General features: G+C 34.4%; 1 protein-coding gene and 1 long non-coding RNA gene across 3 annotated transcripts; one reads left to right on the top strand and one right to left on the bottom strand.

Moving 5' to 3' along the window:
• Positions 1 to 3,660: 3,660 nt before the first annotated feature.
• On the top strand, positions 3,661 to 8,352 carry LOC120087686 (nucleobase-ascorbate transporter 1). 2 transcript variants are annotated; one of them, XM_039044545.1, is made up of 14 exons: positions 3,661 to 4,175; positions 5,074 to 5,171; positions 5,305 to 5,481; positions 5,876 to 5,976; positions 6,060 to 6,135; positions 6,401 to 6,460; positions 6,542 to 6,729; positions 6,812 to 6,908; positions 6,998 to 7,084; positions 7,172 to 7,230; positions 7,331 to 7,422; positions 7,502 to 7,579; positions 7,664 to 7,824; positions 7,930 to 8,142. In XM_039044545.1, exons 1-14 carry the CDS (start codon positions 4,100 to 4,102, stop codon positions 8,140 to 8,142), a joined length of 1,563 nt encoding a protein of 520 aa, XP_038900473.1. In that variant the 5' UTR covers positions 3,661 to 4,099. The 2 variants fall into 2 exon arrangements, with proteins under 2 accessions (XP_038900473.1, XP_038900474.1); XM_039044546.1 differs by lacking the exon at positions 3,661 to 4,175 and adding an exon at positions 4,661 to 4,976 and having other exon boundaries at positions 7,930 to 8,352.
• Positions 8,353 to 9,033: 681 nt separating this feature from the next.
• LOC120088859 lies at positions 9,034 to 9,911 on the bottom strand. Its single transcript, XR_005485050.1, has 2 exons — positions 9,537 to 9,911; positions 9,034 to 9,429 (listed from the first exon to the last, which is right to left on the bottom strand). It is a non-coding gene; the product is annotated as an uncharacterized LOC120088859 (long non-coding RNA).
• Positions 9,912 to 12,205: the final 2,294 nt, after the last annotated feature.

Genomic DNA, 12,205 nt, shown 5'->3' with positions numbered 1-12,205 from the left:
TTGTTGTATTTGTCTTTAATATTCTCTAATATAATATTTTGTGTTTCAGGTTATTTGAGAGTCGTACAAAATTATTATGCATACTTTGCCTAATTTTTGTACGAATGGTCAAAACATATGGCGGACGATGAGTTCTCTCATATGTTTTCACATTGGTGAGTGGCATCTTCCTGACAGGGTCATGAAACAATTCGGTTTTCAGCAGAATGTCCCATCGCCTTGTAATACTAAACCCGTACTGCATGATATTGACCTAAGGACTGGAGATTGGTCCGAAAAAGTTGCACATTTGGTAGTGCAGTGGCACTATCGTGCAAGGTTTATTGCAGTGGAGGTTTCTCTTGAACAGTTTGACACAAATGTCACTCCATAATATATTCATTGGTATAATAATATCACAAGGCACTACGTCACTCGTCCGGAAGCAGCTGTGGGTCATCTGGTAAATGAATATTATCTAATTATTTTTAATTTAAATTTATTTTAAATATTGTCTAATTGTTTTATAATTCACAGAGATCGAACAACCATAGACTCCGTGAGGTTACGAATGATCCGAACCAGGTTATTGCTATATGTAGTGACAACCAAAGCTATATGAAGGAAATTCATTATATGTACGATATACCTATTGTTCCTCCACCAGCTCCTAGACGTAGAGGACCTGTTCGGGAAGAGGATGAGTTTGATGAAGTTGACATAATGTGGAAGAGTTGTCCCCTATGATGCAGACGCGGAGTCAAACTGATTATGTTAGTCTGATAATGATGATGTCAGCATTTGGTTCAGGACATTATGACTTAGAGGCTGGTCCTTCGTCTTCATACGTGCATGGACATGATCGGGGTCGCGGAGAGCATGATGAATATTTATATTATGAAGCGTCTGCAGAGGTACCGGAGCAACATCAAGAAGAACCCGAGCAACCTCAAGTTTGAAGTCGATGACGACAACCAGCTCGAAATCGACGACGTCTGCCTTGTGGGACATTGATTTTTGTAATTATTTTTATATAAATGAGATATTTAATTTACATTTTTTTTTATTTTTATGAGATATTATTTTTTTTAATTTATTCTTTTTATATATTATGAATAGTAATTATTTTGATATAGAAGCTTTTAAATGTCACTAACATAAATAATAACATCAGATAGTCTAAATCTAAAAAATTAGGTAAAAAAACTTCAATATTCATTACATATTTTAGATAAACAATTTGGGGACATAATAAATCAAATCAACACTCAAAACCTTTACATGCAAGTCTATAAATAAGAATGTATTATTGATATAAAGAACATAAATTTTAATCACAGTAGTGAGGTCAATAGTTTAAAAGATTTTACAATAATGATCTTGGATTCCTTTTGTACATTTGTTACTAAGATTTTGAGGAGTTTTTTTTCTTTTTTTTGTTCTTTTAATTATAAATAATAATAAAATATTTTTAGAAATTGTTTTTATAAAATGGAAAATTAAAAAAAAAGGAAGAAAGAAAAAAGAAGGTGGAATGTGTAATAATTAAAAAAAGGAAAAAAAAAAGTGAAATTTGTACGGATATCTCGCTCTCGCTCTCAAAATCTCGCTCTCTCAAATCTCGCTCTCTTTCTTACTCTTCCCTCTTTCGTTCTCTCCTAATACAAAATTATTTTTAACACATCAAATAATTATGAGTGTTATGAGGAAGGTCTCCGGAATGAGGAAGATCTTTCGTTCTTTCCACATCAAATAATTATGAGGAAGGTCTCTGGAATGATAATTAAACAGACTCAATAATAATGTTAGGGCAAGGTCGAGGGTTCAAAGTTCGACTGCAAATGCTAGGTCGAATTTTCAACCCTCGACTTATTTAAAAAAAAAATAACAACAACAATATTTTTACAAATAGTTTAAAAACAACAATATTTTCCTAAATAGTTTATAAAAGGACAATATCCTTTTAATTTTCCCTTTTATAAACCCTTATAAAATAATTTAGATTATAAAAAAACTAGTTGCAATTCAAACCGTATATATATTTAAATAATTATATTATAATAAATTATTAATTAAATATCAATATAAAAATAATTGAAATAAATGTATATTTTAGTTTACATAATTGAATTACACTAGTTTATTATCAATTTGCCAAATACCATAACTAGATTTTACTAGTTTTTTCCAATTTAAAATTAAAATTTATCTAGTATTATTTTTCTTTCTTTCACAACTGACTTTTCTAATAATACAATTGCTACAACTATTTTAAAAGATACATAAATTCCAAACTAAATCTAAAACATACGTTTTTAGCTTAAAAATATCGAAGTTTACATCCCTCTACTCTAAACTATTAATGTTCATCATTGATATAGATCATTTAATTAAAGCATATATCTTTAACCGAAAAGTCAGATGCTCGAATTCTCTCGCACACTAAAAGAAAAACTCCTATGCTGCATTTGGTCCTAATAACCCTCAAACGAAACAAGGGAGATTCTTATCTTGTGAGGAATGAAAATGAAAGGTAGAAAGATAGGAGTTATATAGTAGACTTAGTTTAGCAATAGATTTTAATTTGGAAGCTTTATTTATTTATTTATTTAAAGATTTTTTTTTTTTTTTTAAAAAAAAAGGTTAAATTCCACTTTTCTTGTATTTTAGTTTTCCGTGGGAATCGGATATTGTGGAGATGCCATGCTGGTAGTGGGGTCGAATATTTGTTCTTCATTTATAATACAATTACTTTTTTTAAAAAAAAAAAATTATTTATTTTGGAAGTGTTTTGAGGCCGTTTCAGCCGAAAGCGCTCTTCTTCTTCTTCTCCATCTCTTGCAATTCAATATTTGACATTACAAATTTATGCAATTTGACCATTTTACCCCTCCCAAGAATTGGACTTTGACATTAAATTAACCTTAAGCCAACTTTAATGCTTTCTTGCTTGCATTGAATGCTTCCATCAACTCTGTTTCCATTTTTTCCTACTTTCATTTGTTTGTCAGCTCCCATCTCTATATCTAAACCTCACTTTCCAATAAATACAATTTTGATATAGCCAAAGTGAACTTTAATCGCTAATGGTTTCGGTCTATAGATTTGTATGTAACGATCTTATTCCTCTATCTCGAAATTTGTGATGATTTAGTTTCTATTTTGTAACTCAAGATCAATTAGTGGTAATGATTAATTGACATGTATTAGTTTCTCGTGGATTCAAATTTCTCCATCTCCATTTGTTGTATTAAAAATTCCTATTTGTAAAAGATATTAAGTTTTAAATGATTTTTTTATATATATATAGACATGATCAGATTTAGTTTTGAATTTTCGTACGTTTTAAAATAATTGATGTCAAATGAACTTCAAGAATAAAAAAAAAATCAGAAATTTGTTTGGTAAATAAAAAAAAAACATGGAAAAGCAAAATAAAATAGAAAATTTGAAGAGTTTGTTAGAAGAAGCATTAGATTCTTTCAAAAGTAAATCTTAAAAGTTACAATTTTTACATACCAACGTAATTAAAAAAGGTATTTTTATTATAAAAAATTATAGTCAATCGTGATGAGATTTTTTACAGTAATATTTAAATTGAAGTTCAAATTAAAATTTAAAGACTAAAATCCACAATACTATAATGGGTTTTTTCTTTTCTTTTTTTTTGGGGGTAGCACTAGCATTTTATGTTCAATCTGGAATTTTTTGAGTTGTTCTACATTTTGTGTTTGCTGCTGAGGGTTTAAAGGACAAGCCTTTTTAGGGTACCCACATTTATTGCTTGTATTATCCAATTTGTGTATGGTATTTTGATGGCTATTTCGTAATTATGACAATAAATCAGGGTTATTTCCTGTCATGATACTCCAATTACAATTCACAGAGAGAAAGGAAAGAAAGGAAAAAAACAGGCTTCTCAACTACAGCAAAGAGAGGCTTGGCGTTGGAGGGTTTTGCTTTGCATATTGTTCTTTTTCAATTTTTCCTTCTTGCTTTTGCTGTTCACTTTATATCTATACACTTTACCTTCTTCTTCTTCTTCTTCTTCCTTCTGATCTCTTCCTCCACCAAAAACAGCTCTGACTGAGAAAACAGAAAAAGAAAAAACCCCACAACAATGGCTGACATTACTCACCCTCCCATGGAACAACTCCAAGACCTTGAGTACTGCATAGACTCTAACCCTCCTTGGGGTATAACCCTTCTTCCTCTTTTCATTTTTCCTTATAATTTTTCTTCTTTTTTTACAGTTTTCCATTTCCTTCTCTCTGTTTCAACTCAGCATCGTTCTTGAAAACCACTAATCGTTGGTTGGTTTTTATAGTGATGATGGAAATAATGGGTTGTTGTTGTTTTTCTTTGAAGTAAATTGAATTTGGGAATGCTGGATTCTGCTCTATTGTTATGAGGTTTCTCTTCATTTTTGTATTGGTCTCTGCTTTTGCTTGTGTTCTTATTGGAGAAGTGAACGTATGGTGCAAGTTTCTTCTGTTTAGGTTGTTTGGGATTTTTTTTTTTTTTTTTTTTTTTTTTTTGTGGGAATGTGGACTTCAAATTTTCGTACATTCTTGTTTTGAAAAACAATTGTTTTTTCGTCGTTTTGTTGTTGCTGAGATTATTTAAAAGAAATGGAATGGGAATCTGACAGTAGGGTAGGGGATGAGGAATATCTTGGCATTTCAAGTTTCTAAAGGTTCCTTCTTTGGATTCTAAATTGTAATCCAGCTTTCAAATTTCCATTTGATTCATAAGAATTGTTAACCCATTTGATGATTTCTGATATACCCTGATAAATCTTTGCCAAAACTCTGCATTTTTTTCCTGTCTCGAATGATCTCAATGATGGTTACTAGTTTGTTTGTGTCAATATTATGATATTGAAATGTTTGGAGGGCTAAGACTTTTGTTCTTCCAGCTTTCTCCCTTAGCACCTGTAAAACAAAGGATTGTTTTGTGGTGATATTTTAGCAAGCCACAAGTGAATGGCTATGCCTGTAATTGAATTATCAGATTTTACATGCTTTCTGATGGATTAAATAAATGCCTGATTTTCCTTTCTTTTTGAGTTTATAAAATGGTGTTGTTTTGCAGCTGAAACCATCCTACTAGCTTTTCAGAATTACATTCTGATGCTAGGCACCAATGTGATGATTCCATCCTTAATTGTCCCAGCAATGGGTGGAGACAATGTGAGTTCAAATTTTATATCTATTCTTTTTAATCTCACATTAGCAAAAATGTGCATAGAATTTGAAGTCATCATCTGCCTTCATTTGCACTCCATTAATCTCATTTTATCTTTTTCTTTCTCCATTTGTTCAGGGAGACAAAGCGCGAGTTATACAAACTCTTCTTTTTGTAGCTGGCTTAAATACACTTCTCCAAGCACTTTTTGGAACTAGATTACCAGCAGTAGTTGGAGGCTCCTTTGCCTATGTCATTCCTATAGCTTACATTGTTGGAGACTCTTCATTGCAACGGATTAGTGATTCTCATGAAGTAAGTTTCTCATTTTCATCTATCTTAATTCGTAGGGACTTAGAGGAAATCCCCTGAATACAAATAATAATAATATAGTCAAGCAATTTATGGTGCATACATTAATATTCAATCAAAGTAGTGCAAGAGATGTCATTCTCATTTATTTCTACTGAACAAAGAAAATTGTGTCAGTGATAAGGGTCATGATGTGACAAGTCTAACCATTGTGCCTAACATTAGATGGTTATGAGTGTAATAGCTATTTGTGTCACAGTCAATGTGTTAATAGCAGCCAATGTTGCAGAAACAAAACTGCAACTGCAAATTTTCCTTGTTTTCAAACATTTTTCTTGATATTTTTCTTCACTTGATAGGGTATTGAAAGAGATCTTCCCATGTGATTCGTTTGCAGAGATTTTTACATACGATGCGTGCCATCCAAGGAGCCCTAATTGTAGCTTCAAGCATACAAATCATCCTCGGTTACAGCCAAGTTTGGGGTTTACTCTCACGGTACATTGTTTAAATGGGACAATTATGGGAATTTTCTGTCGCTTATCAATGTTGTTAATCATGTCATTGCTTTATGTGTGTAGTTTCTTCAGTCCATTGGGCATGGCACCTGTTGTTGGATTGGTTGGCCTTGGGTTGTTTCAACGAGGATTTCCAGTGGTATGTCCTATGAGAGGAATTTGCTGTAAGCTTTGGTTTAATTTCTAGATTTTGCTTTCATTAGAATGTTGGATGTGGATCTTACTATCTAACTTCAGTTGGAAGTTATTCTGAAAATTCCTTAAACTTGAACATGTAGAGCATGTAAGACCAAGCATTTTATGTTTGCTCATTTGTAACCAAGTCAAGAAAGTTCTTCCCGGGTTTCTAGACCTTCTCCATCATCATGTCCCTATAGATTTAATGAGAATTTTTTCTTTTTCAGCTGGGGGAGTGTGTGGAAATTGGTTTGCCCATGCTGATACTTGTCATCGGATTATCACAAGTAAGCTACGTTTGTCTCTTGTAGCGGTCCTCTTGGTATATTTATCACTTTCTTAATCTGATGAGTATCGTAATATTGCAGTATCTAAAGCATGTGAGACCCTTCAGAGATCTTCCAATTTTTGAGAGATTTCCAGTGTTGATCTGTGTCACAATTGTTTGGATCTATTCTGTTATCTTAACTGCAAGTGGGGCTTATCGGAACAAGCCGATAAAAACCCAAATAAGCTGTCGAACTGACAGAGCAAATCTTATTACTACTGCCCCATGGTGAGCTGAAATTCATTTTCTTGATGTTGGATTTCTAAAGTTGCTGGTAGTGAAAAAACATATGAATATGTTGGTGTTTCAGGTTCAAGTTTCCATACCCTTTGCAATGGGGCCCTCCTACATTTTCAGCTGGTCATTCATTTGCTATGATGGCTGCTGTCCTTGTTTCAATGGTTGAGGTATTTCTCCTTCTCATTCTGACAATGAATTTATGAGTAAAACTCGGTGCTCCGGAAAGTTCTCGACTCTGACATGTTTGTCGTCACAGTCGACTGGTGCATACAAGGCAGCATCTCGCTTGGCAATTGCCACTCCTCCTCCTGCTTATGTACTTAGCCGAGGCATTGGTTGGCAGGTAAGCTGGTTGGTTTAACCTGGTCGTCTACTGTTGTTTCTTGCACGAACATGATCGAAATGAGAATTTGGTTTACTGTCTTGCTAGGGAATTGGTGTCTTGCTTAATGGTCTGTTTGGAACAAGCACTGGTGCAACTGTTGCTGTGTAAGATGGACTTTTATAGTTGATGAATGTTCTATTTGTTGTCTTCTTCCCTTTTTCGGACAAGAATGAACTTAATCATTGTTGCCATTGTGTACTGCAGGGAAAATGTGGGACTTCTCGGGCTTACCCGCGTCGGAAGTCGAAGGGTTGTCCAAATTTCTGCTGGTTTCATGATATTTTTCTCTACCTTGGGTACGTAATAACTCCATCTTGAAACCCGAGCTAGCTTTCAACGATAGCAATTTTACAACTCGATGGTTCTCTTTTTCAGGTAAATTTGGAGCTGTATTTGCATCTATACCCATCCCCATCTTTGCTGCAATTTACTGTGTTCTATTCGGCCTTGTCGGTACGCAATCAAAACTCAAACCAACTTTCATTCATTCACATAATTACACTCCACCTAACAAAACCTGCTTATGGCATTTCTCAGCTTCCGTTGGATTGTCATTTCTCCAGTTCACAAACATGAATTCAATGAGAAACCTCATCATCACAGGACTTTCACTGTTTCTAGGATTATCCATTCCCCAGTTTTTCAACGAGTACTGGAACCCAGCCCGTCGTGGGCTTGTCCATACGAATGCCGAATGGGTAAATTCTTTCCTCTACCAAAACGTCTGCTGAGCAAAAAAAAAGACGTATGTTCGTTTATTTGTTTGTTTATGTTCTAACGTCGGGTTTGATTCGGAATTGCAGTTCAATGCGTTTCTGAACACGATATTCTCATCGCCGGTGACAGTGGCATTGGTAGTGGCAGTGTTTCTTGACAACACATTGGAAGTAGAGAAATCAAAGAAAGATAGAGGAATGCCATGGTGGGTGAAGTTCAGAACCTTCAGAGGAGACAACAGAAATGAAGAGTTTTATACTTTGCCATTCAATCTCAACCGTTTTTTCCCGCCAACTTAGATTTAGAATTAGAATTTGAATTTCAGTTTAGCTTTTTTTTTTTTTACTTACCCAACTCAGTTTAACAAAACCCTTGAGCCAATCTTCAATCCTTTTTGTCTCTACATTTTTTTGTGGACCATTTGTAAAATGGGTCCTGGATAATTCTAGAGAATTTGATCCATGCTCTTGTAGATGCAATAAAATATGTGGGAAGTTAGGGTTCTTCAATTCTTTTTTTTTTTTTTTTGGATGATTTGGAGGGCTTAGGTTTTCTTTTTAGTAAAACAATTGAGGTTATGGGAGTTGAACTTATATTTATTTAAATATTTATAAATTTATATTGATATTCAACTGTTGATATTTTTTAATCAATTTAAGTTTTAATATTTAGGTCAACGATGGTAGAGACGAGATTAATAAGTTGTAACTGCCATTTTATTATGTCTTATCAAAATTAGCAACCAAATAAATATTCTATCAAATTAAAAGTTGAGATATTGATATTTTAATTTTGATTAGGTTTTTTTTCTCATTCGTAGTCAAAATTATATTTTATTTTGACTTTTCTGAAAAAAAAATTATGGTTAAATTACAAAAAGAATTATACGATGAACTAATTCAAATACATGATACATTTATATATTAGGTCATTTGTTTAAAAAATATTCATATTCTTTCAAGTTGCTTCCAAAACATAAATTTTATATCAAACTAATTGGGTTGACTTTCTAAATATAATCAATAAACCATGGCTTATTGATAAAAAAAGATGGCCAAGGCGTAGATTCAATACAATCCTAATTTGATGTAAGTTGAATTATTAATTTTAAATTCTAACAAATATCAAATATGTTAGTAATATTAATTGGATACAAAATTAAAATTATAAAAGTTTGACAAACCTTATAATTAGACACCAGACTTATCACATAAAAATGTAATTTAACCCCAAAAAATAAACAAGTTCTTCCACTACCTTCGACTTTATCTCTTTTTTTATTTATTTATTTCTACAGATTGTTTGAAAAAGAGAAAAAAAGAAAAAAATAATAATGGTAAAGCTACAAATCCACTGTTCAAGCCTTTAAGCACTTTCGCATCGTTCAAAAGTAGATTCTAACTTCAAAAACGAGAAGAACACGAGTAATTTCCTCCTGGTTAATAATTTGGAACCCTAAAAGCATCCAATATTAAATTGAAGAAATACTATGGAGTTTGCTCAACATGGCGGATATATTCCATCCAGAAAGCCGAAGGATCAAAGCCTTCTTTGTGAAAAGTAACGAGAAATTGTTAGTTGAAAACCTACATATGAAGAAATTGAAATCTAATAAGAGGAGAAAAGGTTTCGAAGGGAAAATTCTCAAATAAATGCAAGAGGAAACGAAGCAATGGCGAGACTGGCTACGTACTATTTCCGGTAATGGCGTCGCCGGTAAATCTTCTTTCATTTAAAAAGAGAAGAATAAGAGGAAGAATCCCTCAGAGATCCATGTCAAATCATTCACAAAGCGTCATACGGCACTTGCAATTTCAAGGATTTCTTCATTGGGATAAATTCAAAGCAAATAATAATAATAACAAAACGCCATGAATCTACTTGGGAATCTGAAACATAGAAAGCAGATTTGAATTAGAGAAGAAGGGAAATGCGGCAGATGAGAATCAGTACATATAGACGTCAAACATAAACCCTAATCCGGAACGCTTCTCTTTTTGGGCTTTTCTATGGCCATTTGGGCCTCACTTTCAGCCAGGCCCATTATCAAGAGCCCCGTCTTCCGTCCCGTAATATTTTCTGTTATTATACATTTTACAAATTTTATGTCTGAATCTCTTTTTGTTAAAAAAAACATAGGGAAATTTGTACGGATGACCCAATTTTTTAGTCCAAAATGTCAAATGACCTCTTTTTAAAAAATAATGTCAATTGATCCTCTGCTTATGTCATCACGGGATGAGATTACAAAAATGCCCCTCTAGTCTATACGAGTGCGCTCAAACTCAACGGTCGTCCCACTCCGCTCAAAATTATCGTGCAAGTATTGTTCAACCTCGCTCTGCAAAATCATCGTCCATCTAATGCCGTAATCGAAGTTCTCTACTGGGTTAGTGAATTTAATTTTTGTCTTCCACGTTGTGTTGCGTTTGTTTAGGTTGGATTCGTTTGATCGGTCGTCACGTTCATAACTGGTTTCGGGGTTTAATCGGCCTCGACTGTTTTTTATTTTGGTTTTCGATATGTTTTGTATTGGTTGAGGACGAAGAAGATATAATTAGAGTCAGACAAGGTAGTGGACGAGTTTTGCGAGAGCGAGATGGGATAGAGCGATTCGAGCGAAAGNCTCGACTGTTTTTTATTTTGGTTTTCGATATGTTTTGTATTGGTTGAGGACGAAGAAGATATAATTAGAGTCAGACAAGGTAGTGGATGAGTTTTGCGAGAGCGAGATGGGATAGAGCGATTCGAGCGAAAGTGAGATGGGCGAGAGCGAGATGAGCGAAAGCGAGATTGGCAAGAGCGAGATTAGTAAGAGCGATATTAGCGAGATTAGTGAGATTAGCGAGATTTTAACAATATGTTTTGTTAGTGATTTTTTAGTACGAACCTGTTAACTGATAAATTTAATGTTCATACAATGCAGCAGTAATTTAAGAAGTCAAAATCTTTGAAAATTCGTGAAGTTGATAGGTTTCCCAGGCAAGTAACTTGCCTGCCCACGTTGTCAATGCCAACAAGATTGTAAAGCAAAAGCTTACCGGAGGGCAGTTAGAGATGTTCAAGAAAATAATTTTTGGTCGCTTTCTAGACATTGAACTTGTATTCAATAGCCCACTAATCCACCATATGTTATTTAGGGAAGTGAAGAAGTCAGAAATGGACTCAATTAGTTTCTTTGTCAGAGGAAAAGTCGTCACATTTTCGAAGGACGACTTTTTATTGATCACTGGTTTGTAGCGGTCTCCTACGCGGATTGGACGGAGTGAAGAGTCCTCACAAGAACTTTTTACGAGGTACTTTGGTAGTTGGTCGACCTCAGACGCATTCCACTTGAATTTACTTGAAGAAGAATACAAAAAATTGGTATTTGAAAATGACAATGATGCTGTGAAAATTATCATAGTATATTATACAGAGGTTTCAATGATGGGTAAAAACAAGCAAAAGAATATTGTAGATCGTACTCTATTTGACGATGTTTAAGACATAGACTGCTACAACAATCTTGATTGGGGTACAATTATTTAGCAGAGGACACTCGACGCCCTGAAGACCGCACTTAATGACAAGGTTGGTTTATACAAGGAGAGGGTGAAGGGAAATAAAAATTATATTGTGAAGTACTCGCTCCGTGGATTTCCCTAAGCATTCCAGGTATATGTTCCTTAACTTAACTTCATCTTTGGTTTAACATTAACATAGTTATAAATTTGAGTTGTTTGGATTTAGGTGTGGACGTACGAGATCCAATAGCAAGGAACGTTGCCACTCGAAAGAGCAAGGTAACCATTCCTCGTATATTACGGTGGTCATGCTCCCACTCGCTGTCATTCAAAGCACTCGAGAGAGACATTTTTTAGTCTCAAAATGTAAGTGTAATCTATGTAGCCACAATATGTTTATTCGGTAGTTAAATGTACGCTAACCATATTACTGGGTTCCTTAATACAGACAAAAGTCAAAGAGGGTCTTGTCATGTCCGATGTTGAGAAGGAGTTTCGGGACTCCCCAATTGATAGACGGGCCGTAAGATAAGCACACTCTGACACCGAGAGTTCAGGGAGCTCTAGTAGTTCAAATAGTGGCAGTAGTTCAAAAGGTAAGGAAGGTGAACAGTAGGGTAATTCATAAGGTGGGGTGAGGGATGACAAATCTGATGGGGATCAAAACATCCACTAGCCTACTTACACCCCTAGTGAGGATATGTTTCATGATGTACTGGTGGGTGACGTACGTCTTGAGCCTGAGGAGGAATGTTTTGTCCCGGAGGTTTCGGGCCACAGGGAGGGAGGCAATATTGATCCTGGTGTATATGCATACCTGCGGAGCATTGAGAGCTCAATATCGAGCTTGAATGCC

This window comes from Benincasa hispida, chromosome 10, assembly GCF_009727055.1.
Source record: "Benincasa hispida cultivar B227 chromosome 10, ASM972705v1, whole genome shotgun sequence".
NCBI lineage: Eukaryota > Viridiplantae > Streptophyta > Magnoliopsida > Cucurbitales > Cucurbitaceae > Benincasa > Benincasa hispida.
The sequence above is the reverse complement of the archived record's forward strand: the minus strand, read 5'-3'. Positions and strand labels throughout refer to the sequence as shown.

Bases quoted from the DNA above. Each gene is read 5' to 3' on its own strand.
- LOC120087686 (XM_039044545.1), top strand. From the start codon at position 4,100: ATGGCTGACATTACTCACCCTCCCATGGAACAACTCCAAGACCTTGAG. The intron at 6,136-6,400 runs GTATGTCCTATG...TTTCTTTTTCAG, and splicing joins TTCAACGAGGATTTCCAGTG to CTGGGGGAGTGTGTGGAAAT. The intron at 7,825-7,929 runs GTAAATTCTTTC...TCGGAATTGCAG, and splicing joins TCCATACGAATGCCGAATGG to TTCAATGCGTTTCTGAACAC.